The sequence below is a fragment of the Cylas formicarius genome, unplaced genomic scaffold, assembly GCF_029955315.1.
Source record: "Cylas formicarius isolate icCylForm1 unplaced genomic scaffold, icCylForm1.1 PGA_scaffold_8__14_contigs__length_24414737, whole genome shotgun sequence".
Taxonomy (NCBI): domain Eukaryota; kingdom Metazoa; phylum Arthropoda; class Insecta; order Coleoptera; family Brentidae; genus Cylas; species Cylas formicarius.
This window is the reverse complement of record NW_026844361.1, coordinates 11,096,571-11,122,225: the sequence shown is the minus strand read 5'-3', so window position 1 is coordinate 11,122,225 and position 25,655 is coordinate 11,096,571. Positions and strand designations below refer to the sequence as shown.

At 34.8% G+C, this 25,655-nt stretch overlaps 1 protein-coding gene across 3 annotated transcripts in view; it reads right to left on the bottom strand.

Moving 5' to 3' along the window:
- The window catches only part of LOC132706657 (nucleoredoxin-like), a 40,076-nt gene extending 15,006 nt beyond the window's left edge, over window positions 1-25,070 (bottom strand). The window contains exons 1-5 of one of the 3 annotated variants that reach the window (XM_060678121.1): window positions 24,884-25,070; window positions 20,855-21,279; window positions 7,453-7,608; window positions 7,268-7,393; window positions 7,114-7,214 (exon numbers count right to left, since the gene is read on the bottom strand). In XM_060678121.1, the coding sequence (XP_060534104.1) occupies window positions 7,114-7,214; window positions 7,268-7,393; window positions 7,453-7,608; window positions 20,855-21,223 (752 nt within the window). In that variant the 5' untranslated portion in view covers window positions 21,224-21,279; window positions 24,884-25,070. Of the gene's footprint in view, window positions 1-7,113; window positions 7,215-7,267; window positions 7,394-7,452; window positions 7,609-20,854; window positions 21,280-23,772; window positions 23,833-24,883 lie in introns of those variants that run through there. The other 2 variants (XM_060678122.1, XM_060678124.1) reach the window with 2 other exon arrangements.
- Between the last annotated feature and the right edge of the window lie 585 nt (window positions 25,071-25,655).

Below are 25,655 nucleotides of genomic sequence, written 5' to 3'. Positions count from 1 at the left end.
GAGAGACAGAATCAGTTGCACTGGGCATTTATTAATTTAATTAGTTCGCCCATATTGACTATTGCCCGAAAACTTTGTCAATGCAATAAAAATTAAAACAATATAAAATTCGGAAAATTAAAAAAATCATACCGTATAAAATACAATTTGCCTAGAGTATATATACAAGTAAAACTTATTTAGTTTGTATTTACGATGAAACATCGTCATTCTCCAGGCCTAATTTGCAACTACTACTACCAGAAAATTATCCTTAGTCTACTTTAATAATCGTGGTGGTACCGTTATATCAAGTGTCTTTTTCCCAGTATTCTTTTACTATATTTTCTGTGCGTGTTATACACTGATCCAATATTCTTTGTTAACTGTCTGGAGAGCTGCCTTCCAAATATATACTAGCGCAGTGTCATCGTGTCTTGGCTCACCCATAATATTTTTTTATTTTTTATATTTTGCACTAAGCCCACACCAATTCTATAAGGAGGCAATCTTGAAACTTTTGCAGCAATTATTTCGTCTGTAGCATGCGACAAGTTTGTTGTGTAATTTTTTACAATGTTTAATAACTCACATTTTTAGGCCATTTTCTGGGTAATTAATCCGCTTACTGCGCAGCCTATAATTTCTTTTTTTTGTCGATGCGTTTGGTACACATTTACTAAATCTAGAATGATAATGTCCATAATAATTAAAGACGGCCTTTGGAGTTTCGGCAGCAGTTTTTGCTGATTTTATGTAAAAATGGGACTCTGTTTTGTAATGGAAACTAGTGTAATTATCCGGTAATTGGTGTTGTCTCTGTCGAGTGTACGACACCAAGGCGTACAAAGGTAGAACACTGGCAGGTAAATGCGTTTTGGTACCGACTATATCCACCATCCGATACGTAAAGTCTGTTCATAGATATAAGAAAGCGACTAACTGATACGAATTAAGGAGAGACCCGGGCAAGCTGTAAGAATGAAATATGGCCGAACAGGTCCGTACTTTGCTTAGAATTTAATTATTTGGGGTTTTGTTAGGAAAGATACTAAACAATATTTATTTATGTATGTATTTATGTTTAAATCTAAAATAAAATTACAAATTATTTTTATTACCTACTTAAATTACTTAAAATTATTCACATAATATATCAGTATTACTATCGGTATCATGTGTCGAACCAGGTTTCATCCAAGTAAATAATTGGCCTTTGTTATTCTCTGTAAATCCCAATTTTTTCTAGATATTCCAGTCGCCATTTCCCAATTCTAAAAGATTCCATTAAAACTTGCCTTTTGTCAATTTTTTAAAATCTAAAACCCATGTGTTGAATACACTTCCATAATCAATTTTTCAAATCAAATTTAACACCGGTTTCATATTTTTCAAGCCTCCTAATTAAGATATCTAATGTAGGCACGCATTGTTCCTCGTATAACTGGTAAATTTTAAGCCGTATTATATCTTGATCACTTTCATCTACACTCGAGCAAATGTCAGCATCGCTTCTTTTTTTCCTCACTGAAATGGGATTATTCACAATTTTCCATACAGTTGATTTTGGAATTCTCGTCAATGTGGCCGTTTCTTCTAAAGATGCTTGCTTGCTGACACCACGTTCAACGAGAGTCAAATAAACATTGTTTATAACTTCCTTAGTCTCATTTGAATAGTGTGTTTTACATTTGGGTGGGTGCATCTTTTGAGATACACCACACACATATTTTGCATAATTCGCACACGATTCAACACACGCTGTATTACACACGAAATAAAAATGATTACTAATAAGCTTAAACTAAGTAGTATACCAAACCAAAGAATATTAAACACAGGTAGGTATAAAAATATTTTCTATTACGGACCACAATTTTACCTGAATTAAAATTCCGAAATTTTAGGTAATAATCTTGTTGCATTGTACGTTAATGACCACCCTTGGATAATCCTATTCAAAAGCAATTGGTCACTTTCTTATATCTATGAACAGACCATACCAATACACGTCGCAGCAGGTTAAAACTTCGTGGAGGCGCAGCTATTGAATTTTGAAGCATCCTTTTCAACCAACTTATTCGTATTTATCTCAACTACTTTCCGAAATATTAATAAAATATATTTACCATATACTCAAATACTGGGCGTTATAATTTCTAAGTCACGGTGTAGTTATGCATCGCAACTAGAATCCTGAAAATGGACCTCCCAGCGGTTGGGAATTTGATTTGAAAATTTCATCGTCTTTAAGTGGCTTTCCCGTTCGATTCCCTCAGCAGATCGACCTGACGCAATTCCGATTTACGTTACGGCGAAGATAAAATGTTCCCGGTTTATTTCGACGCTTTTTCGCCCACCCCATGGCGTCGCGCCCTTTTCGCCCTGCCAGATGTTACCCACGATTGTCGGACGCTCGCACAAAATTTCCCGTTGAAAAGCACTCATCGGCGAAGCATTTTTTTTCTATCGCATCAGGGCGACGTCCGAAGCCCGGAGTATTTTTCTGTTTTTTTTTTTTGAAAAATTATTGTTTTAAAATATTATAATAGTGAACGCCAGCATCGCTCGCCTAGGGGGGAAGTAATGGGACATTAAGCGACCGTCGCCACGGCAACGGGGGTTTTGAAGAGGCACGCCCCAAGGGTTCGGGAATAATCAGATTGCTCCTGTTTGGAATATGCACACGGAGCGCGTGTATTCTGGAGCCTCAATATCGTTAGACTTAAGGTGATGCGGCTTAATTAAAATACGCGGGGTTCGGGGGAAAGCGATTTTATTTTTAATGAAAAAACGCGGAAAGCAAAATGATTGCGTCTCGTGAGGTTGACGACTCAAAGTCAAAGCAATACGCCACTCAGCAGAATACATTTCAAGATACCATACGTCCTTGCCAACAAACGCGGCACCGAGGGTAAAGTCGTGTACAATGTGGCCCATTTTAGGTGGTTTAATATATTAATTAATAATTAATATAGTATTAATAAATCTAGCGTGATAAATGATATTTAAAATACGAGGCTGTATACTAAAATGGTGATTGGGCCGCGAAAATTTTGGTTAGTTTTTGCTTTTCGAGTAATTTATTCACCGCACTTTCCCAAAATTTTTAGAAATTCCGCAACAATACCCTCATATGCTCGAAATTTCCAGAAAATCTCCTGTAATACCCTGAAATTCCTCGAAGTAACCGAAAATGTTTTGAGACACCTCGGAATTCCTCTGAAATTCCTCATCATTATACAGAGTAATTTTGGAAAATTTAAGTATTTTGGACATCCTTTGTAGCGCGCTGAAACTAGTCCCGATAGATTTCTTACTTATGAGCATTCAGTGGAGCAGTAAGTTTTCTTCTATTTATTTTTTTAAAAGAACATCCTATATATAATAATTACGAAATATCATGGTTGTTTGACCAGTAAGGTATATTAAGAAAAAAGAAATTATGCCTAATAAACAGCAATAAGCGTAATAAAATTATTAGGAGACGTTCCATAAAAAAAAAACACGAGTTTAATTTTATATCAAAATTTGTGGTCTTCAGAAGAAAACTAACTACGCCACTGGATCCTACATAAAAAAGCCTCTTCAAATCAGTTTCAAAAAGTTCAACTTTTCCAAATTCACCATGTATCTAAAAATCCAAGATGGCTATAACAATTCTGTTTGTGCCATATTTCATTCCATGTAAAAGTAACCAAAAGCCCCAATACGCGCAGCATTGTTAATAAGAGATACGCCATTAAACCATCAAAAATGAGACTTACTGTACAATGATAAGGAGTTTCAGAGAAATTCCAACGTATTTCTGAACATTTTGCAGAGCAGAGTTCTTGACTGTAGGAATTTCCCCAAGGTTTCTTCCGATATTGTTAGCCCCTACGTAACTGTGTAAACTGTGTAAACTGTAACTAAAACTTATTGGACGAATATAATATAATAATAGCACTTGTAAACATAAAATTTTCACAGATTGTATTTTTTAAAATGAAAAACACTGAATCTTGTTCCATTATCATGTTTTTTTTTTATTTAATTTTTCAAATATATATACTTCTTTGACCATGTTTGGAAATATATGAGTTCCAGATTTGGGTAAAAAATAAATAATAGTCTTAAAATATAACAGTTAGCCACTAGGGAAGATTGAAAATTTTCATTAATTTTCAAGGCGTTGAACAAAAAATGCATTTTAGTCTTCAATTCTGGTTTTTATAAGAAAATATCGGTAATTCTTAGATATTTGATATAAATGGTTTCATCTAGAGTGAGATTCTTCTAAATTTGTTCTTTAAATAGCTTCACTATTTGGTGGTGATTTTTCTATCAAAAACCTATCGTTAGGGCGATTTTCTCTATATTTTTACATTTTGGATATCTGAGATGATTCTGGCTCAGATTGGGGAATATTATGATTCAGATTATTCAGTATTTTACTTGGTAATTTTTATATGTATATTAGTATGGCATAAATATAAGTATTAATATTCGGTAAAAATCCTCTTTTCGGAAAGTATACGAAAAATTGGACGCAAGAATCATCATTTATTTATTTTATTTTTTATAATCATTTACTTAAACAGAGCAAATTAAAAGTGACTCCGAAAAAACTAAGTAGGCCTAAAAAATGTCCCATTCTGATTGAAAAGTAAGATATAATAAATATAATTAGATATTGATAAAAAAAATAAAATACAGAGTGTAAAATTTTGAAATTGGAGTCATCTCCGGTGAAACTGAAGTGACTTGAAAGTGAAAAATAATTGAAAACGTTCTCGTTTTCTTTTTATACCAACTCCCGTGTTGATACACTACCGACTCTAGATGTTACGGCTTGCCTAATATATGGACCAACAAAAAGATAAAAGGTTTTCAAGAGCATAAAATCATATGCAGAGTGTTTCGTTTAAAAATCATCGACTGGTAAAAATTTGACATTTATTAATTTTTTTCACGTATTCGCGCAAAAATAAATACTTGACGGATTAAAAAACGCGGAAAAACACAGAAAGTGTTATAACTATTATAAAAGGATCTTGCAGGTTTTTTCTCCGAAAAATATTTATTTCTAACCGCTTCGGCACGTACGCGAAACACCGACGAGGGTTGAACTGTCCCGCACGTTCCCCTCCGCAAAACCGAGGGTAAATGACCAAGCAAAACACCCTACCCTAATTTAATTACGGGATATATAACACCTCTTGTTTGTATTCAAGTGCGAAATTTACATAGGGCGATGACTTTCGCCTTTTCGTAATATCATTAGGAGAAAATCCCTGTGAGTATTCAATTTCAGAATAAGCCTGTTATTAAACCACGACCAAACGGCCTGACCAACACGTCGCCATTAATGGTTCTAAATCGGCCGAAATTACAGCTTTTCCACTAAAATTTTGGCAAATTTTGATCCTGGGTGTAGTTTGTGGGTCAAAAATAATAAATACATCAATTTACGAAAACTGTTTTTTTTTTTAATAAAAAATATTAAATTATAATGAGGTTATTTTTGAAAATATTGAAAAAATTTAATAGAAGATGTTCTTTCATTTTCAGAGGGAATGTTAATTTTGTTATTGATTGATTGATATTCTAGATTTTGATGAGGTACAGTCTTCCTGAAGAAATCCAAAAGGATCCGCAGCCTGCGGAAGTTTCTTTGAAAAAAAGTGAGTATTGCGTTAATAATATCCAGGTTAAAGACAGCGAAGTATTTTTTTTACTTAACTTTTAAACCCCGGTGTAAAGGGGTGCAGTTTTATTTCACTTTCATTCGTCAAAGTCATTATTGTTGCTTTTGCAGCAGATGCGTTTTTTTTAGAAACATTTCAATTTTCACTAACCAAAACTAATCCGCTGCCTAGGTAGTTGGAATGGATATATCAATTATGATTTTTAAAGGTTGTACTGTTGTACCACACTTGTAATTATAAATAACGAGCCACCAATTTGAAAAAAAAAACATTGGAGATTTATGACCAAGAAATTTAAAGAAGAAATACAACTGAAAAGAATCGAAACCTGTAGGTAACATTTATAGACAAAATAAAACAAGGAAAAGGTATTTTAATTTGGCTAAGATCTACGAACAGCAACAAAAATGTCTTCAGGAAGCAAGGTACTAATTTCCAAAGCTTGAATACGATCTCTTTACATAAAAAAATCCTGATAGAAAGATCATTGCTATTTGCCTAACAACAATTAATTTTATGTTACATCAATACTGGAATACCATAGGGGTAGCCTTTTATCCAAATGTTTCCGTTACGTTTCAAATAATTAGGTCTATTAAAATATGTACACTGTGTCCATTTAGGTTACGATTGAGGGGTATGTTCGTTGTTAGTGTAAATAGAGCCTTGTTAATATCTAAAATAGTTACGTTATTTATTCCTGACAATACTTACACAATAACTTTTATAATTTGCATGAAGTCAACTTAGTTTAATATTAACATTTTATTTGTAACATTTCACATAGCTTTACGACCTATATATTATTAAAAAATGTAAACCGAAAAAATAATAAGGATAAGGAACATAAAAATTAAAAAATATTAACATTTTTTGCAAATCTGAACATAATTATTTTCAAAATCTAGACCATTTTCTCTAACGCAAAACACACACACAGTTTCAATCATTCCCAAAGCTTTCGGATTGTATTCGCAAACTTTCAAAAGCTTCTTTAATGGCTACCCGGAGCTCTCCGATATTATTTTGGCGATTGATATTTATTTTACTTTTTAAATGTGGCCACAAAATTTTTTTAACACTTTTAAATCGGGGGACCCCTCAGGCCACCTATTAGGCCCATTAGTACGTATCCAATTAAAATAAATCCTTTTTCCAAGGCCTACTGCAAATAGCTTCATGAAAATTAAAAAAAAACATTTTTGTGAAGTCATTTATACGAATAATGTTATACATTTTTGAGAAGCTTTGGCCTATAAGATATAGGGTGTTAAATTATAAACAAAAAACTTATTAAAAAAAAACTAAACGTCATAAAATGAGACACAGTGTACATAAAACAAAGACAGAAAAAAAAAGACTCCCCACTTGATACACAAAACCCCCAATTATTCGTAAACATAAAATCAAAGTTAGTTACTCTTAAAGCCAAAACCTAACTTACCTGTCACTCGAGACGAAGATGATTTCAAAATGGGGTTCTCGTTTCCTTACGATTTTGTACGCATCGGCCAGCTGTGGGGTAAAAGCTCTACACGGCGGACACTGAAATTACTTTTTCATAGATATTCAGTATTTGAATTTGATCGAGTTTTTACCCAGTGAGCAGAAAAATAGAAGCCCCTCACTCCATCCGACAAATCCCTGTACCTCAACTCGTTCTGTATATTCTGGTGGTCTTCAAAATATCGACCTCCAGGTTGCAGTACTACCTCTTTCAGTACCTGCAACCGATAATAACTCAATAGCTAAGTCATAGAGCCGCCATTGAATGTCTACTCACTTCGTCCACGGGCCGAGGCCTCCAAGGAAAGTTGGTACCGTTGGGATCTTCTAGAAGTTTTTCCTGTGCCGACACGCTGACGGTAGCGCCCTCTTTGTCCAAGAGCACCAAAGTAGGCACTCCCGATTTTATTCTATATCGTCGGCTCAGCCTGGTCTGAAAATATCCAACAAAACATCATCAAAAACCAAGTTCGATCTTGTGCAGAATTCAATTCGCTGCTTGAACAATTTATACCTACATATGTCTTAACAATTGTATTGTAAAGTTAGTTTGCGTTTTAAAGTTTAAAGTTGTGTGCAAACAACTATCTGTGAATGTACAAAATGTTGGTCATAAATATACTGTTTCAATTGAATGAAATTGACAACGATATATTATAATCAATATTATTTTTAAGGGGAATATATTGAGATCAGTTCCTTAATGTCTGGATTGAAAATTTGCGAAAAAAGTTAAAAAAAATATGGCATTGGTAAAAATTTATGCGCATTTGACCATTTTCTTTCTAAATGTCGATCTTCGCACACGCAATTCGTTTTTTTTATTGTAAATGTACCGATCTAAGTATATTTTGACATAATACGACTGATAAAATGAGAGATCCAAACTGAAAACTGTAGAATTGCTGGTCTGTCAGCAGCAATTTTGATTTCTGAAAGCAGCAAAATCTTGCAATACACTATATAACGGGTTTCTTATACTGTGCTGCGAATGTACCCATAGTGTAAAGATTTTACATAATAATTATTAATTGATTGCTCAAATATTATTTTCAAAGATTGACGAGTGATTTCAAATTATCAACGAAAAAGGAGATTTTATGATTTATGGTGCCTATTTGTTTAGCCTAGGAAGAAGGGAAAATACATCTTTAATCCGTTCTTTTTGAATTTAATTCTTCTGCGGGTGCACTACGTAACTTTTAAAACAAATGAAATTGGCGTTAACCGCATTTAGCATAATTAATAGAGAATTGCATTTGCATCAGATTCCAATGCAAAATGCGCATTTTCAACATCTGGAAATGTTTGTTATTATATTAAAAATAAATTTTGATGATAGTTTAATAGAGAACAGCTTTTAGTAAAAACAAAATTATAGCAAAAAAAGGGGTTTAATATTTCATCGTCAGGTAAAAGAAAACGCGAATTTTGCTATTTTCAACATTTAGCGCCCAATTAACACACCTTACAAACTGCCAGATATTTTTTTTCAGGAGCTAGCACTCTCTCTGTTTTTACTAGGTATATAACCTCGTATTAATTCTTGCGTCAAGTATTGCCGGTTTCTTATTTACAGTTTACGAAAAAATGCATTTATATTCTTTTATAAATCTTCTTCCGTTTATGAAAAAAACTGTGATAACGGTTTTTTATAACATTACAAAAGATATTTCGATTCGTCTGTCTAAATACATTCTTTTGTGCTTTTAATGAAGTCATTTGTGCTTATAAATCCTCTTTTAGAGTTGTTTGGGGTGGATACGAAGTCCTCCGTTTCTGCAATACATAATACGGCTCTACGTATCACATTTTTTAATGAAACTCGAGAGGGTTCGTGTCCAATGAACCTGGGAAGTTAAAAATTCGAATTCTTTTCCCATTAAAGGAGAGAGCCCCTTGAAAATATATGGATATAACTGAAATGCGGATTAGATGTTTCACTGCCGCGCATGTGAAAGGCGGTTTCGTGCGGTCGCATTTTCTGTGTGTGGGGATTCGAGAACATACGTATATAATACTCCTCCCGTAAAATGTCCGATTGTTGTGATTTAAAAACTCCCATCAGTGAAATCAGAACACACCACTTTGTTGTCGTAACTTTTGTGTGTTTATCTAAAACCTTTTTATGTTTGTTTAATTATAAAAAAACTCATTCACATAGAATTTTGTTATTTAAAAATAGTTCTTATCAAAAGTAACGTTAAAATAAATTATTATATTGTAAAAATTAAGTGAAGTTAATAAAAAAGAACTCTTGTTGTCTAGAATTAAATTTTAAGTTAAAATATAAAATCACAGCATTTCCATTTCAAAATCGACCTGCAAATTAAAAACAGAATTAAACGCAATTAAACGAAATTTCTAAGATCGAGACAAGACATGTATTTGTATATTCCGTTTTTGATATTTTAATCCACCTTTTTGATTTGTGTTACTTCATTTATGCTTAGTATAATGACAAATTTCAATTTCCAATTTTGACCACAGTTAACGTATTATATTTTTAAAAAAATTGGTTTGTTTATTTATTGACATACAGGTATTCCATATGCAGCTACTTCTGTACCACCACAGCTTACTTGGCAATCTTTGAGTATACCTATAGCTTTTAAAGTCTGTTTCGAAATGGTGTGGACTTATAATTAAAGGTAGTGCATATGTGCACTTTCCAAATTAACCAATAAAACCATATAAATATAGATAAATACTCTTAGTAGTAGTAAAAACTTGAGTATGTTCTGTAATAACGATGTTAGTAAAATGGCAAGTACATCATTGACATTCATTCAAATGAAAAGAAGCAGTAATAATTTAGACAAGAATAAAACGTTGAAACATGTCAAGATCAAGTGCAGAACCTCCCTCATTCTCATTCTATTTTAAAACAGAAATCCTAGGCAGAATTTTAACCTGCTATGCGACAGTTTGGAATATACTAAACATTATTATAGATTATGCAAGTCAAAACGAAAAAATAGCAGCAGGGTTCAAACTTAGGTGAATAACTCATGCTAAACTTTTTTCAATACTCGCTGTAAGTACAAAAATAATTGACATCACTAAGTCATTTGGGAAAGCTGAGGAAGTGATAAACATATTAGCAATTATTCATAATTGCATCTGGACTAGAAAGAGCATACCTATAATTAGGTGTATTTCATAGTGCCTAATTTTAATTTTTCAAAGAAATTTCCACATGTTACTGTAATACTTTTTACAAAACTTCTGGATTCCTCCTGGAATCATCCTGTTGGCTTCTTCAGAGGTGGACTGAAACTGACTCGCATTTTACTCTATACCTGCTTCTATATTGTTTGAGGGGGCGGAGTTAAATGAGGATGACTGATTCCCATATTGGTGATAGATAAAGACCTGAGTCGCGGTTAAGATTGTTATAGTCTAAGATCCGGAAATGATTGACCGTCTATATCTTAGCAAGACTATTTTTAATTAAAAATTAATTAATTTCATTTTTTTTCTTGGTTACCGTCAGTATGTTTCTTTATAAATTTAGTCTCAATCAAAGAAAAAAAGTATATAGAAAATGCCATACAATGTTTGACTAGCTTTTTTTAGGCAACAATACGTGTCAACCAGGTGTAAACAGGTAATCGGGTGTAGTGATTTACCCTCATTCTTTTTCTTTAAAAATTTAATATGTAAATATACAGAATTTTATTACGAACCCAACGATATATGATTGACTTTCGGAATCGTGGCAAAGCTAATGATTGACACGATCTAAAGTTTCAATAATTTGATGTGATGCGAGCGCTATATCTTTTTTCATGTACGGCAGAGAAGGATGTACAATAACAGCTGCGCATAAGACTCTTGCCAGAAAGAGAAAGGCGTGTGTATTGTTGTATTGTGTCTGTGTATTGTTGCCTAAAAAAACGTAGTCACACATTGTATGGCATTTTCAATATACTTTTTTTCTTTGATTGAGACTAAACCTATAAAGAAAAATACTGACGGTAATCAAGAAAAAAAAAGAAATTAATTAATTTTTAATTAAAAATAGTCTTGCTAAGATATAGACTGTCAATCATTTCTCATTTGATTAATCAATAAGTTTCATTATAAAAAAAAAATATCACCGAAAAGAATGAGGGGTGTTGTTTTTAAACCGGATCCTCTACTATTAGGACTCCGGATTTTTCGTTGGTAGAAAAAATTATTACATGCAAGAATTTTAGTTTTATCAAATAAAATTTTGTCCGGTTTCGTAATTGTGTTCGGCAACAGCTGGCGAGTTTATTTGTCTTAGTCGTAAGGCTCTTTCGTGTTCTTTGAGCCTAGTTGATATTTTTCTCCAATGTATTCTTTGCTGCATATGTATGAAATGCTGTAAAATCCTGGCATCTCAAATGGAATTTTGTCCTTGAAGGACCGAAGATGTTAAGAGATTTTTGGACAAGTGGTAAATTTGGTTTTGACGTTGTACTTCTTCAGAACTTTTGAGATATGGTCAGTGGTGTTTTGAATGTAAGAAAGGAACACAGTGGCAAGTATAGGATTGCTTTCGGCCTCATTGCTATTGGAAGGTTGTGGTGAAGCGTATTTTTTGATGGAACGCTTAATATCTTTAATGTGGAAATTGTTAGAGAGAAGAGCAGGGGTAAAGATTTTAATTCTGGGTTCAATGACTCGGGCTGAGAAAGCTTTACGGCTCTGTAAACAAGAGAGTTGATAACCGATGATTTTTGGGCCGGATGGTGATGTGACCATGCATTAAGGTATCGGTCTGTGTGCGTGTGTATAGAGTTTAAATGTCTAAGAAAATCTACTAGGGTTTCTTGATCATGAGGTCAAATAAGAAAAGTATCATCGACGTAGCGTTTTCATAATTTTGGTTTTAGATGAAAGCTGTCTAGAGCTTTCTTTTCAAAGGCTTCCATAAATATATTCGCGAAGACTGGTGATAGTTGAGAACCAATAGCTGTTTCTGACGTTTGATAAAAAATTTGACCGTTATAAGCAAAATACAAAGACAAAATTCCATTGGAGATGCCAGGAGTTCACAGAATTTCATGCATATGCGGCAAAGAATACATTGGAGAGACCGGGAGCAAAATATCAACTAGGCTCAAAGAACACGAAAGAGCCTTACGACTAAGACAAATAAATTCGTCAGCTGTTGCCGAACCCAATCACGAGACCGGACATAAAATTCCACCAACGAAAAATCAGAGAGTCTATAGGAATCTATAAAAAACCTAACAATCTTAACCGCGACTCAGGTCTTTATCTGTCACCAATATGGGAGCTAGTCATAGAGACGGTGTTTATATGCCTCTCATTTAGCTCCGCCTCCCTCAAACAATATATAAGCAGGTACAGAGTAAAATGCGACCCAGTTTCAGTCAAGCTCTGAAGAAGCCAACAGGATGATTGGCGAATCGGCAGCAAGTTCGACTCAGCAAAAACCGACGCAGGAGGAATCCAGAAGTTTTGTAAAAAGTATTACTTGTAAATGTAGCAGGTGAATCCAGCTTTCTTTAGGAAGTGAACGCACTCGTCAACGTCGGACTGTGTTTTCGAAATTATATTAAATTTCTGAATAGATCAGACAAAAAAACCAAAAAAATTAAAAACTACGATCCATATTCTTATACTTAATCTACAACGAATTCATCTATCGATTTTTCTATCTATAGGCCTTTTTAGAAAAGTGTAGAGCAAAAAAAGGGGACGTTCGTTCAATTTCACTCAATTTAGAGGTCGGCGATAGGCCTAGAAAGTCATCAGGAAGTGGCATCCAAGAACAATAAAGAATTTAATTCCTATTTGACATAAAATAGGAGAAAATGTGATTACTTGATCCGTTGGATCGGCAACCCTTTCTTTTTAACAAGAGGAGATGGCAGTTAGTACCCAATGCTATTGTACATAATGCCTAATTATTATTCTGTTAAAATATTTTTTTCTTATTTCTGGCTATCCTGGCTATCCTAACAATAATCAGAAAGTATAAATTAGTCGACCCAAAGCTGGCTGGTACTGCTTGCATTCGATAATGAAATGAAATTGGCTTAAGTATTGTACCGATGAGATGTGTTACTCTGCACCGTTCTTAAATAGAGTATAGCTATCACTAAAAAAGACTATTTCTTAAAATTGCCTTAGTTTGGAAGCAAACACAATCACAGGAGCTCGTTAAAATACGAGAAGGGATTTTTTTATAGGGAAAATGTAAAGACGATATCGAGAAACGGCAAAAACATTTTATTGTCGTGTTTTCTTCGAGGCAAAATATCCGACGTAGTGAACTTTCCTAATCTAGTTTAACGGTTTTATTTGTTCAAACGCAACCCTCGCCTGAAAGAGACTGGAGAAAATAAAAAGACAAGCTAATAGATTTTCTTCCTCCATTATGCTGAAACGCTCCGTGTTGGAATGTTTGTTTTTTGGGTTTGTCAAATTTGCCGTTTCGCAGTCTGATGTTCGGCAGTATCCCGTTTTAGAAAAAAATAGAAACTAACGAAGTGTAATCTCCAACATTGGAATTTTATTAAATTATTTTATATTTTTTAGACCGTTTTAGGATTAAAAACTAACACTACGAATTTCTTCGATATATATATATATATATATATATATATATATATATATATATATATATATATATATATATATATATATATATATATATATATATAATATATATATATATATATATATATATATATATATATATATATATATATATATATATATATATATATATATATATATATATATATATATATATATATATATATATATATATATATATATATATATATATAATATATATATATATTCTCACGTATTGATTCACGGATGGAAAAATGTGATGACACTATATTCCGGGATATCATCCGTTCGCTCGTTGAACTCCGACTGGAATCCTGCATCCGACTGGAATCCTGCAAATCTTGCATCCGACTGGAATCCTGCAGACGTTTCGCCAAAATCTCACTTGGCATCTTCAATGCTCGCGCTCCGAAAACACTTCGAGTGTTCGAAGTGTTTTCGGAGCGCGAGCATTGAAGATGCCAAGTGAGATTTTGGCGAAACGTCTGCAGGATTCCAGTCGGATGCAAGATTTGGCAGGATTCCAGTCGGATGCAGGATTCCAGTCGGAGTTCAACGAGCGAACGGATGATATCCCGGAATATAGTGTCATCATATATATATATATATATATATATATATATATATATATATATATATATATATATATATATATATATATATATATATATATATATATATATATATATATATATATATATATATATATATATATATATATATATATATATATATATATATATATATATATATATATATATATATATATATATATATATATATATATATATATATATATATATATAATTTTGGTACACATGTGCCTAACATATGTTCAGCCAATTTGCATGTTTGTTTTTTTGGGAGATAGAAGCGCTAGACGTGTTTTGTGTGCTCGGCGATTTTCTGCTGTCAAAAAAAAATTGAAGAAAGACTTTGCATAAGATTTTCTGAGCAAAAAAAAATTTAATAAGTGGTACAAGCTGTTCCAAGATGGCCGAGAAGACGCCGGTGACGAACCTCGTTCTGGACGCCCTAGCAAGTCAATAACTGATGAAAGCGTTGAAGAAATAAAACAAATTGTCGATTCACTATTACAGAAGTGGCTGAAGACGTCGGCAGCTCTATTGGTTCGTGCCATGCAATTTTTTCTTAAGTTGTGGGCATGAAACGTGTAGCAGCAAAATTTGTGACATTAGAATGGTAGAGTTAAATGTTAAATGTCTCGCTACCATCTTGCAATACTGGAATTATGGTTCCTGAAGCAGCTTCTTATGCAGTTTCAGTCTTCAAACGCTCCAGACATCCATATTATAAAAATTTAATAGGATGCTAGCGGTAATATACATAATATGGTAATTAATAGAAGAGAAGGAAATAAGTAAATGCACAAAAAACTGAAATCTTCAATGAGGCGTCCGATTATATCTATTATATCTATCTATTAATGACAAGAAGTTCTAAAAACATTTGGAAGTAGGAAACCAGTACCGTCGATTGCATGCAAAAAGCAATCGTACTCGTCGTGTTTACGTGGTTAATAACAATAACAAGAATAGCCATCCGGCAATTAACCAAAATCAATATATAATATAAATACAATTAAATTGAAATATAAATATAAGAATGATAAATGATAAAAAATGATCAGTTGGTACTCTCGTTCAATTTCAGTTCACATCAGTTCGGCTTTTAGTTGGAAACCTTCCGCCATAAATCAATGTAGGGTCGGTGGTACATTAATAAGTCTTTAGTTGGTGCAGCTTCTTATTATTGCAAGTTGACGATCAGTTTAAACGTTACTAATAATGCCAAGTTATTGGTCGTCACGTGAAATATTTGCGAATTGAAACTGAGCGGTAATTTGGAAGATGACATTCACGGCAGTGAATTAACTACCAATAGCAATTCTTTAAAATGTCCTTTCTGTACGTTTTATTTTTGTCCATATATTAAAAAAACCAATCGCTTTAATAATGTGGATAACCCTGTGGGTATAGAGAACGGACCTTGCTGTTTTATAGTGTCGTAGCTCTGATCCACAGTGAAATTGAAAAAGTAAGTTTTTTGGGACACGTCTCCATAGTACATTCTTAATAGAACTCTTTTTAGAATTCAATGGGGCACCTAATTTTCTCATTTTTATTATTTGTTATTCTCGTTACTATAATCGCAATTATACCAATTTTTAATGTAATGTAGAAGTTGCTAATTAACAGTCACATTTTCCCTATGTAGTGTTGGACTAAAATATCTGGTTTATGCGGTATTTTGCTTGGATTTTATGCCATTACATTTTTAAAAACTTTGAAATGTCTTTCGACAAGTTTCACATAACCTTAAATAAAGGTATGTAAATTTTTTTTAATTCATTTTTTTTGAAAATTTTGTTGGTTTCGAACCTGCTAAACAAAGATAGAGAAAAATGACGTCATTACAAATGGGTATAATTCCGACTATAAACTCGTTACTAAAAAAATTCCTATGTTGGTAAAACTACTTGTGAAAGAAAAAATATAACAAAATAATTGAATTAACGAGAAATTTTACCATATATCCTGTTAAAATATATTTCTGCGCCATCAAGTAAATTTTCGTTGGAATGCATGTAGTAGACTCGTATAGCATAGTTCTTAATCACAGTTCCAAGCCGCTTGGCCCACTTGGTTTTGAGATCTTAAAGTTATGCCCAGGTATTTTACCAAATTATTGTTAAATTGTCAAAACGGCAAGTAATCCTTTGTTTTATTAGTAAAGTAAAGTAGCCCAATACATAAAAATGCATTTAATCTTAGAAAAATGCCATTTACGTCGTTATTTTTAAAACTCAAAATATGCTTACATACAATTATATATGCTTGAAAAGCGTAAAAAATGCCTAATTTTACTAGATGACAATATAGAGGGCGCTCGATTAGGACAAAACTACCTACGTTACTGAGTTATTTAATGAGTACATCTTACTGTACAACACCCTGTGTAATGCGCCGACGGCCTCTCCATCTACCTACCTACAGATAAAAAAACGGCTTGTTTATTTAACAAACCCGACTTCTCGACTTGGATGCGAAGCCGACCGAACCGGCGAGGTATTTACTTACATTCCGCGGTGCCAGATGATACACAACCCAAACAATTCTTTAATTACTGCAAGGTAAACAAACCTTCGGCGGTTGAGAAGTCAATAAAACGGCAAAAACCGGATGTCTTCCTTCGCTCCGGAGAAGCATTTAAAACGAAATAATTTTGACCGCAGCTTGCGCCCACCAAAAATTATTATTTTCACTAGTAATACCGACCGTCTCTGGCTAATTTTCAAAATATTCGTAAGCTCCAAGAAAGTATAATTAATAATAATAACAACAACAATAAAATAACAATAAAAATAATCTAAGAAACCATACAGAAACTCAAAGGCAACCAGGGGTGAGTAGGACCGAATCATGGCAAGAGAAAGCACTGCAAATACCCGAAGACTCTACAGGATGGGCGCATAGACAAAGAGGGTTCACTCACTTGGTTGAAAAAAGGCCAAATGTATAAAGAGACCCAAGGATTTATAGTGGCCATCCAAGATCGTACGATAAAAACCAGATGATATGGAAAAACCCGTCTAAAGAAAAACGTGGTGGGCATATGCCGAAAGTGTGGCACGCCTGGAGAAACAATTGAACATATCACGGCGGATTTCCCAGCTCTATCTAACACGACATACCTTGGCCGCCACAATGAAGTTGCAAAAATTGTAGTATAGAACAAGCAAAAAAATATGGCCTCCTCTATAGACCAGGTTGGAGGAGGGTATGGGCTCGGGACGGCTGTTGCTGTGCGTGTTCGCTGACATCGAAGGGGCCTTTAATAATACGGCCCTGTATTCGATCTGCAGAGCGGTGGAGCGTACTGGAGGGACGGCCATTGTAAAATGGATCCGCTCCATGCTAAACGACCGGAGGGTTGAGGCAAGACTGGGTGGGGAGCAGGTCTCCATCGGCTCATCACGGAGCTGTCCCCCTTCCTGTGGTCCCTAATGGTGAACGAGATATTGCATATTCTGAGGGAAGAACACGGGGTCTATGCTCAGGCATATGCAGACGATCTTGTGATAATGATACAAGGTACGCACGTGGGAAGGGGCTCCTGAACGGGTCATTGGTAAGATTCTCACAACGGTGCCGGGACAGCAACTAAGCTGTCAATCCTGACAAGGTGGAGATGGTCATCTTCACTAGGAAGATTAAGTTGGAGCGTAACCTCAACATTTCGATGGATGGGGTGCCTCTTTCTGCAAGTAGAAGCGTCAAGTACTTGGGGGTATGGTTGGACTCCAAGTTGACCTTCCAGGAATATATAAGATCAAGGACCAGATCTGCTTTTGGAGCTCTGTGGGCGTGCCGGAGAGCGGTAGGGGGCAGTGGATCTACGGTACCATGGTGGTGCTTGTGCTCACGCATGGGGCAGTGGGATGGTGGCCGGAGACCAAAAGAGCAGGAGCAAGGCTAGTTCTTGACAAACTGCAGAGATTGGCTTGCCTCTGTATAACGGGCGCCATGAGGACGTCACCCATGAGGGCCCTAGAGGCTTGGGTGGGTTTGCCCTGTCTGTCGGATCGGGTGCGGATGGAGGCGGCCAGGACGGTTGTCAGGCTAGCGAGCTGCGGGCTCTGGAGAGAGGGAACCTTCAATCGGGGCACGTACGACATTTTAGAGGGCTGGCCCGGGGATCCCGGTGTCATGAGCATGCCGAGTGACGTCATGATCCACGAGATGATCTTCTTTGAGAAGTGGACCTTTCTCTTCCCATCAAGGGAAGAGTGGAGAGAGAGCTTGTCGGTCCCTTTGGGTCAGTACTGCACTGTGTATCACACGGAAATTTTCGCTATATTGATGGCGACCAGAGAGGTGCTTCGGCTTAACCACGGAAGCAGGAGCGTATTCTTCTGCTCTGTTAGTAGGGCTGCACTCATAGCGCTGAAGTCAATGCGTACTTGCTTCTTGTTGATAAGGGAGTCCAAATGGGTACTGAGGAAAGTGTCCGAGACGAGGAATGTCACATTGGTCTGGGTCCTGGATCACACCGGGATCCGGGGCAATAAGGCAGCGGACGCCTTAGCCAGGGAGGGCTCCTCGCATAAGTATACGGGACCACAGCCCCGCTTGGAGATGCCCCGTGCGTGAGTCGGGGAGCTCTCGAGGCCTGGGTGAGAGAGCGGGCCGCGGTGGGCTGGAGAGTTACTCCGGGAATGAGGCGGGCGAGGCTTATGATGGATGGGCCCTCCCACTCTCGGACTAGGGAGCCCTGCTTAGACTGACCAGAAAAGAGTGTAGAGCCTACACAGAAGATTGCAAGCCTAGGAGGCATATTTGCTTGCTAGGCATTGGAGACGACCCGGAGTGCAGATGGTACATGACAGGGGAGGAGACCCCGTATCATCATCATCGGCTCACCGAGTGCCCTGATTTGATATAGGCAAGATTTGGAGTCTTCGGAACGGCCCTGATCTATCCGGACTACGGTATTGGGCTAAAGGAGTTGCCGACCTTCTATAGCAATACCCCATAATAATTTCATTAAACGGAGTCTATATATATATATATATATATATATATATATATATATATATATATATATATATATATATATATATATATATATATATATATATATATATATATATATATACATATAAACATATCCAAAAACTGCCGCAATCAACTATGAGTCAAGGCAGCAGGACTGCGCACATATTGAGATGGGTTCTAGCGACGTAACTGAAACTCGGCTCATCTTAATTTAAAATATTTCTTCAAAAATTTCCGAATAAATTCTCTATGAAAAAATTCTCTTATTTTTAAATGAAAACAAACTGCTCTCACGGACCTCTTCCAACATATATGTATACAATAAATAGGACAACATCGAAATTAAGAAAAGTTGATCGCGATAGAAAAAAAAATCATTGGCTGTTAAAATTAGAAATTTGCTTCCTGAATTCAAAAATCTAGAGTGGCTTGGTGTCTCTTATATTCTTTTCATACAAAACATATTTCTGAAGGCTTAGTTTTCGAATATAGTAATAGAAATAGGTAATAACTGCTTAATTTTTCTCGATAATTGTCTACTCTGATTTAAAGAATGCTGCATAATTAACAATATCATCAACTGTCGTGTTATGTTCTTCAAAAGCGAAATTTTTTTAAATATTTAAATATTTTAAATTAAATCAAAGCTATTGCCGTGGTAAGTGAATAACAAAATCTAGGTATTCTCAAAAATCCAGTTTGTAAAATGTTTTAAAGGGTAATAATTTCTCCAGGAAATTATATAAGACTAACAATATTTTGTGGATGCCTGTCAATGATAATTGAGTCACTCTATCGTTTTCTGACATTGGAATTAAGCAGACAAGCAGACGTTGCACATGGTTCTTGTCTTGATCTTAAGTTTACGAAAAGATTACAAAGAATTCGAAATTCTTGCAATATATTTAAATGTAAACCAAGGGACCATGTGAGTCGTGAAATAAAAGATTGTTAAATATGCAAGATTGATTAAAACTCTATCTGGCTTGTCACGTGCATAAAATACTTAGAAGTGGAACTCCACAATATTTACGCAAAAAGCTTAGTTTAAGATGTCTACTTTTATGGGGCTGCCAAACTGTTTAACTATGAGTTATGTAACGGATTTTTTAGCTTTTCATGGGAAACCTTTAAAAATAAATTTAAAGAATATCTGGTATGTGAGAGCTGAGATTTAGGCTTTCTTAGAGGTTTACAGCGTATCCAGTCAGACTCCAGTTTAGAATTTTTAAATTTCTGCAATGCCGCCTTCTTTCGTTTCATAAATAATTTAACGTTTTCTGTTAAGCTTTGATTGGCGCATGCGGACCAAACAAAAATACACCTATCTGTTTGCAGATAACTAAAAATGGTAACTTTCTGTTCTAAAGAATCACAAACTATACCCCCTCATTTCCACTGATGTTTATAGAGTTTATATTGCACAAAATAAACTATTAGAGGTTGTCATGAAAAACCTGGTGCATAAGGTACATCATTATTGTTTTCATTTGTAAAACTCAAAAACAATTGGCTTACTTTCAAGTCGATTTCACTGAACGGCATTGCAAACCAAGGCAAGCCCAAGAGACTGTCTCTGTGGCTCATCTCGAAATCGCCGTAGTTGTCGTTGTGAGCCCACATAACCACCTGGATCACCTCGAGTCTCCTCTCCGATTCGCAGTTATCACTCGTGTTGAGTTTTTCGTAAAGGTCGCGCAGTTTGTTTAAAAAGTCGTCGCACTGCGAATTAATATTGGCGAAACTGAAGTACACGCCCGTCACTGACACGTTTTTGAGCACTTCGCACGTGGGAAACCCGCGAAAATCGTTGTGGTTGTCCGTGGAGTCGCACTTGATCAACCGCTTGCCGAAAAGTCGATCGCACCACTTGGATTTGTCACTCATCTTGTGTTTCGGTCGCCTCCTGCGGTATTTCAGTTGATTCGCATATCGGAGCGGATCTGGAAACAAAAAGGAAATCCTTAATGTGGCGAAATTTTCAAACAAATAATATTAAATACGGCCCTGACTACGACGCAACCCATATTCAAATTATAAGCTAGTTCAGAAGAGTCTAAACTCATAAAATAAGAAATTTGACTACTGTGTGCTGGGCTGGACATGAAAACACTTGAAGCTCTTTATAAATAGCATTTTTCATTCGGAGAGCATGGTAATGGTTTTAATAGCCAACACAAGTAAAAAATAATTAAAAATTAATGCCATTTTTTTTTCATTTTTAAAATTTGCAGTACCTTATACAAGTTACAAATCGTCATACAAATAGTTCTGCAAAAAATATTTCTTTAAGCTATTGTTGAGCTTTTTTTGTAGATATATTACAAATATTATATTTTATTTTTAATTTAAATAGAAACAAAACATCTTATTAATATGGCTGTTACTATTTGCAAAGTGGCTTAAGTACTCGTTCATGCATACCTAATGAGATTTTATTACTCTAAACGTTTCTGAAATAGAGTTTAGTTGGTTACGATTACGGTGTGCGCAGTCACATTTAGAAGTTTTACTTAGGGAAAGCTTTGGTTATCTAGGTTTATTTGTGAACTGACCATTTCTATTGTACTTTTAGTGCTTTTTTGGAATCTGCTTCGTTCTGGTTTTCAATAATTTGTGTGTATTTATTGTTTTTCCAAACATTTTTCTTCAAGTTTACACTCTAAACCTTTAGAGGTAGTGTGTTGGACTTATTTTTTTATGTAATAACAATTGTTATTTCCCGCATTATGCATTACTTTCAAGAGGTTTATAACAATTACAGAATATATTGGTTTCATTGTGCACCGTAACATTTTGGCGCAAATGGTAAAGAAATTTTAGCCAGGTTCCCATTGATGACATTGTTTTAAGGAGCAATCATCCACTGTGCCCATGTTTGCATAATTATTTTTGAATTGTCGTTTTAATAAAAATTATACTTGAATACATTATTTTTCCGTTTTACTTTGTTTATTTGAAATTATTCAATTGTCTTTCGTCGATAATGAAACATTTTCAAAGTACTTTATCATCATCAAGAAATTATTGAGACAAATTGTGACAAATCTACCTTAATCGACTAATTTCTCTATTTTAAAATGTCGCTAGACATTTTAAAATAGTGACGTGTCAGTGACGGGCGTGTACTTCAGTTTCGCCAATATTAATTCGCAGTGCGACGACTTTTTAAACAAACTGCGCGACCTTTACGAAAAACTCAACACGAGTGATAACTGCGAATCGGAGAGGAGACTCGAGGTGATCCAGGTGGTTATGTGGGCTCACAACAGTAATAATGATGACTTTATTGTAATATAAAATCACAAGATGCGAAGCTGAATCTGAGTTAATGAAACCTAAACTTCAAAAATAATACATTCCAATTTTATTGTATATAGGTAAAAAAATCATAATAGGAATATTCCCTGAACTGTCCCTAGTTGAACGCAGAGACATGCAATTTGTCAATCATTTCTCTACAACTTAGTTCATTACGGAATCGGTTGTCCGTTTTTTCTGGAACAATTACGTTTTCTTGTGCCGCGGCTGAAAGGGAGACATCAATCAACTTTCTTTATTCAGTTATCCAGATAAAATATCCATTTTGAAAACTAGGCGACAACTTTGAGGTTTATCCTTTCCTATTTTTTTTCTTTTTTTTTTTAGTTTTAAAATTAGTAGATTTAAGATTAGTTTTTACGTCCTCTGTAATTAATATATCATATGATTTATATTCATGATTTCCTGTAAATGGGTCATATTACCTGTTGGAAATAAAGTGCTATTATTATTTTTTGGTATAAAAGATCGTGGGAGATATCCTGAAATTATATATCATATTTTAGAAATACCTTTATTTTTTTTATATTTAATATTTATTTTTCATACTTAATTTAGGAGATTTTTACATAGAAAAGCGGTTCCTATGGATTGTTACGGACCTTTAAGAAAAACCTAGTCCACCCGGTATATATTAAATAATTATTGGCTTCTTTTATGATAATGACTTTCTGTTGCTTCTGTTGTAACCAAAAACTTGGCTTACCCTCTCTGGGTGGTTAAATAAAGTAAATATATTTGCTCTATGTATTCTTTTTGTGAGGCAACCCGTACAATACGAAAATAATTTTTAAAATTTACTACAATGGTGTTTCGGAAGAAAATATTTTTGCCACAATCGTCGGTACCGAATAGCGGTTCCAAAATAAAGGCTGGATTTGATTGAAACGTGCTTTGCGGTTAGTTACCGGTAACGTCACACGTCGGCGCGGAATTTATAAGCGAACAATAAAAAGCAAACGAAACTAAAACGCCGACAGCTTTTACAATGTTCTTGACCTCCGCTGTCTGTGCGCGCCAACGCGTTTATGAATGACGAGGTGCTATAATAATTTGAAGACGACAAAGGTCGACCATATTTTGTTGGGTCATTTTGTTGTTCCGTTTATTCTTACCTTTCTCGGACTTTCTTTTGGCCAGTATTTGTGGGTAACGATGTACTTAATGCGAAAAAATTCTGTGGAAGTGCATTATTTTCATTTTCCTTAATAAAACGATTTTTTATTAGTTTTTTTATGAAAATTTAGAGACGATTAAACATTCCCAATTTGACCCATCCTCAATGTATTTTTGAGGTTTTCGGTATTTTCGTTGTATTTTAATACCATTTTTATGATATGACATTATCTATCAAGCTGTATTTGTGAGTCCAAAAGCTACTTTAACGAAACGTCAAGTGTGATAAAGTAATTTTATTGATTTTGTAAATTTAAATCTTATATACTAGTAATATTTGAATGTAGCAATCAATTCAGCAGAAACAGTAACAGTTATTAAAGTGGTTAGTCAAATTTCAATAAGATATTCCCTGCGAAACTTGACAAACTGTAATTTTTATGATGGTCGTTTCAACAGGCAATGAAGTAGCGTCGATCTCAAATATTTGCCGTTTTTGGAAAAGTGGCATATTATTGCATGTTTCGTGTCGCCATCACTTTCGGATTATTTTTGCATATTTTTTTTATACCTCTTTCAACGTAGAAACAACGACAAAAAACTATACAGGGTGATTCAAAAGGAAAGGGAAATGCATAAATTTTTGAGGCAATAATTGAAATTAATATTAATAGAAAAATCGCTATATTAAAGCTGGCATAAAGTTGTCATCGGGTTTTTCTTTAAATCAATTGTTGCCAATTATACGAACAACACTTTAAATATAAAAAATTAAACAGATCTTTCCTGTTAGAAATTATATTCTTGCTATATCAGAATTTTTAACGCTTTTGCCATATTTGCCATCTAAATTTTACTGTACCATTGAAAGGGGCAGATATAGTTATTGCTTTATTGCTAAACTCATTGGATTTGTTAATATTCTCGTCAGGAACGAAATCCACAGTTTACATTGCCGAAAAACAAATCAAATTTTAATTTTTAGATTTCAAAAAATTTATGTCAATAATATTGTACTCTTTCCTTTTGTTAGAGAAAGGTATAGTTTCAATTAAACGAAATGTCACCCACGAATTACACTGGCCTGAAACACTGCGTTTTAAAACCCACCGAAATCAAGTGACCTACGTGCGTCGACCACGGAACTCGATCGCACCACAGATACGGTGCGTCGAGAGTGCAGTGACACTGCGTTTGCCCACGCGTTTGCGGATCAAGAAGGCAGGATAACAACGTCACCGGCGTAAACACAATACGAAAATAAATCTTCGCGACGTTCACGTAACGCGATGCTGGCGTCGCGACGTCGGAGGATTGACTGACGGAGGCGCGAAACCGAAACAAACGAAAGTTTTCGGGCCGGTAGTGGTAGCGGCAGTAGCGCGAATCGTATTATTGGACCTCGGCGGTGTGGACCTTTTCCACCCACCATCGACTGACCACTCAAAGTTAAATTAAATGTAATATAGGGGTCAAAGTACGGTGAAGGACATGACTTTCAGCACATACTTCTAAATTTAAATTTCACACATTCACCTGCACGTCCCCTGCAGCACATAATACTTAAAATGTTCATAGAGAGATCATAGAGACCTTTTCCATTGAATTGGCATCTATAAAATGTCTGCAAAAACTTCCTCAACGCTACAACTAATTTCAATAGTTGGGTTTTGTAATTTTTCTAAAATATCGTCTAGAAGACAAGTACAAAAATGAAATTTGCAGGTTGGGAAAAGGAAAAACGTTCAATACGCAAATATCAAAACTCGTAGTGAAAAAAGATGGAAATATATAATTGCAAATGTGATATTGCATATTTCCTTTCTTGTAATATGTCTAATCTAACTCTTTTAGCTATTTTATGTTTATTTTGCTTTAAAAT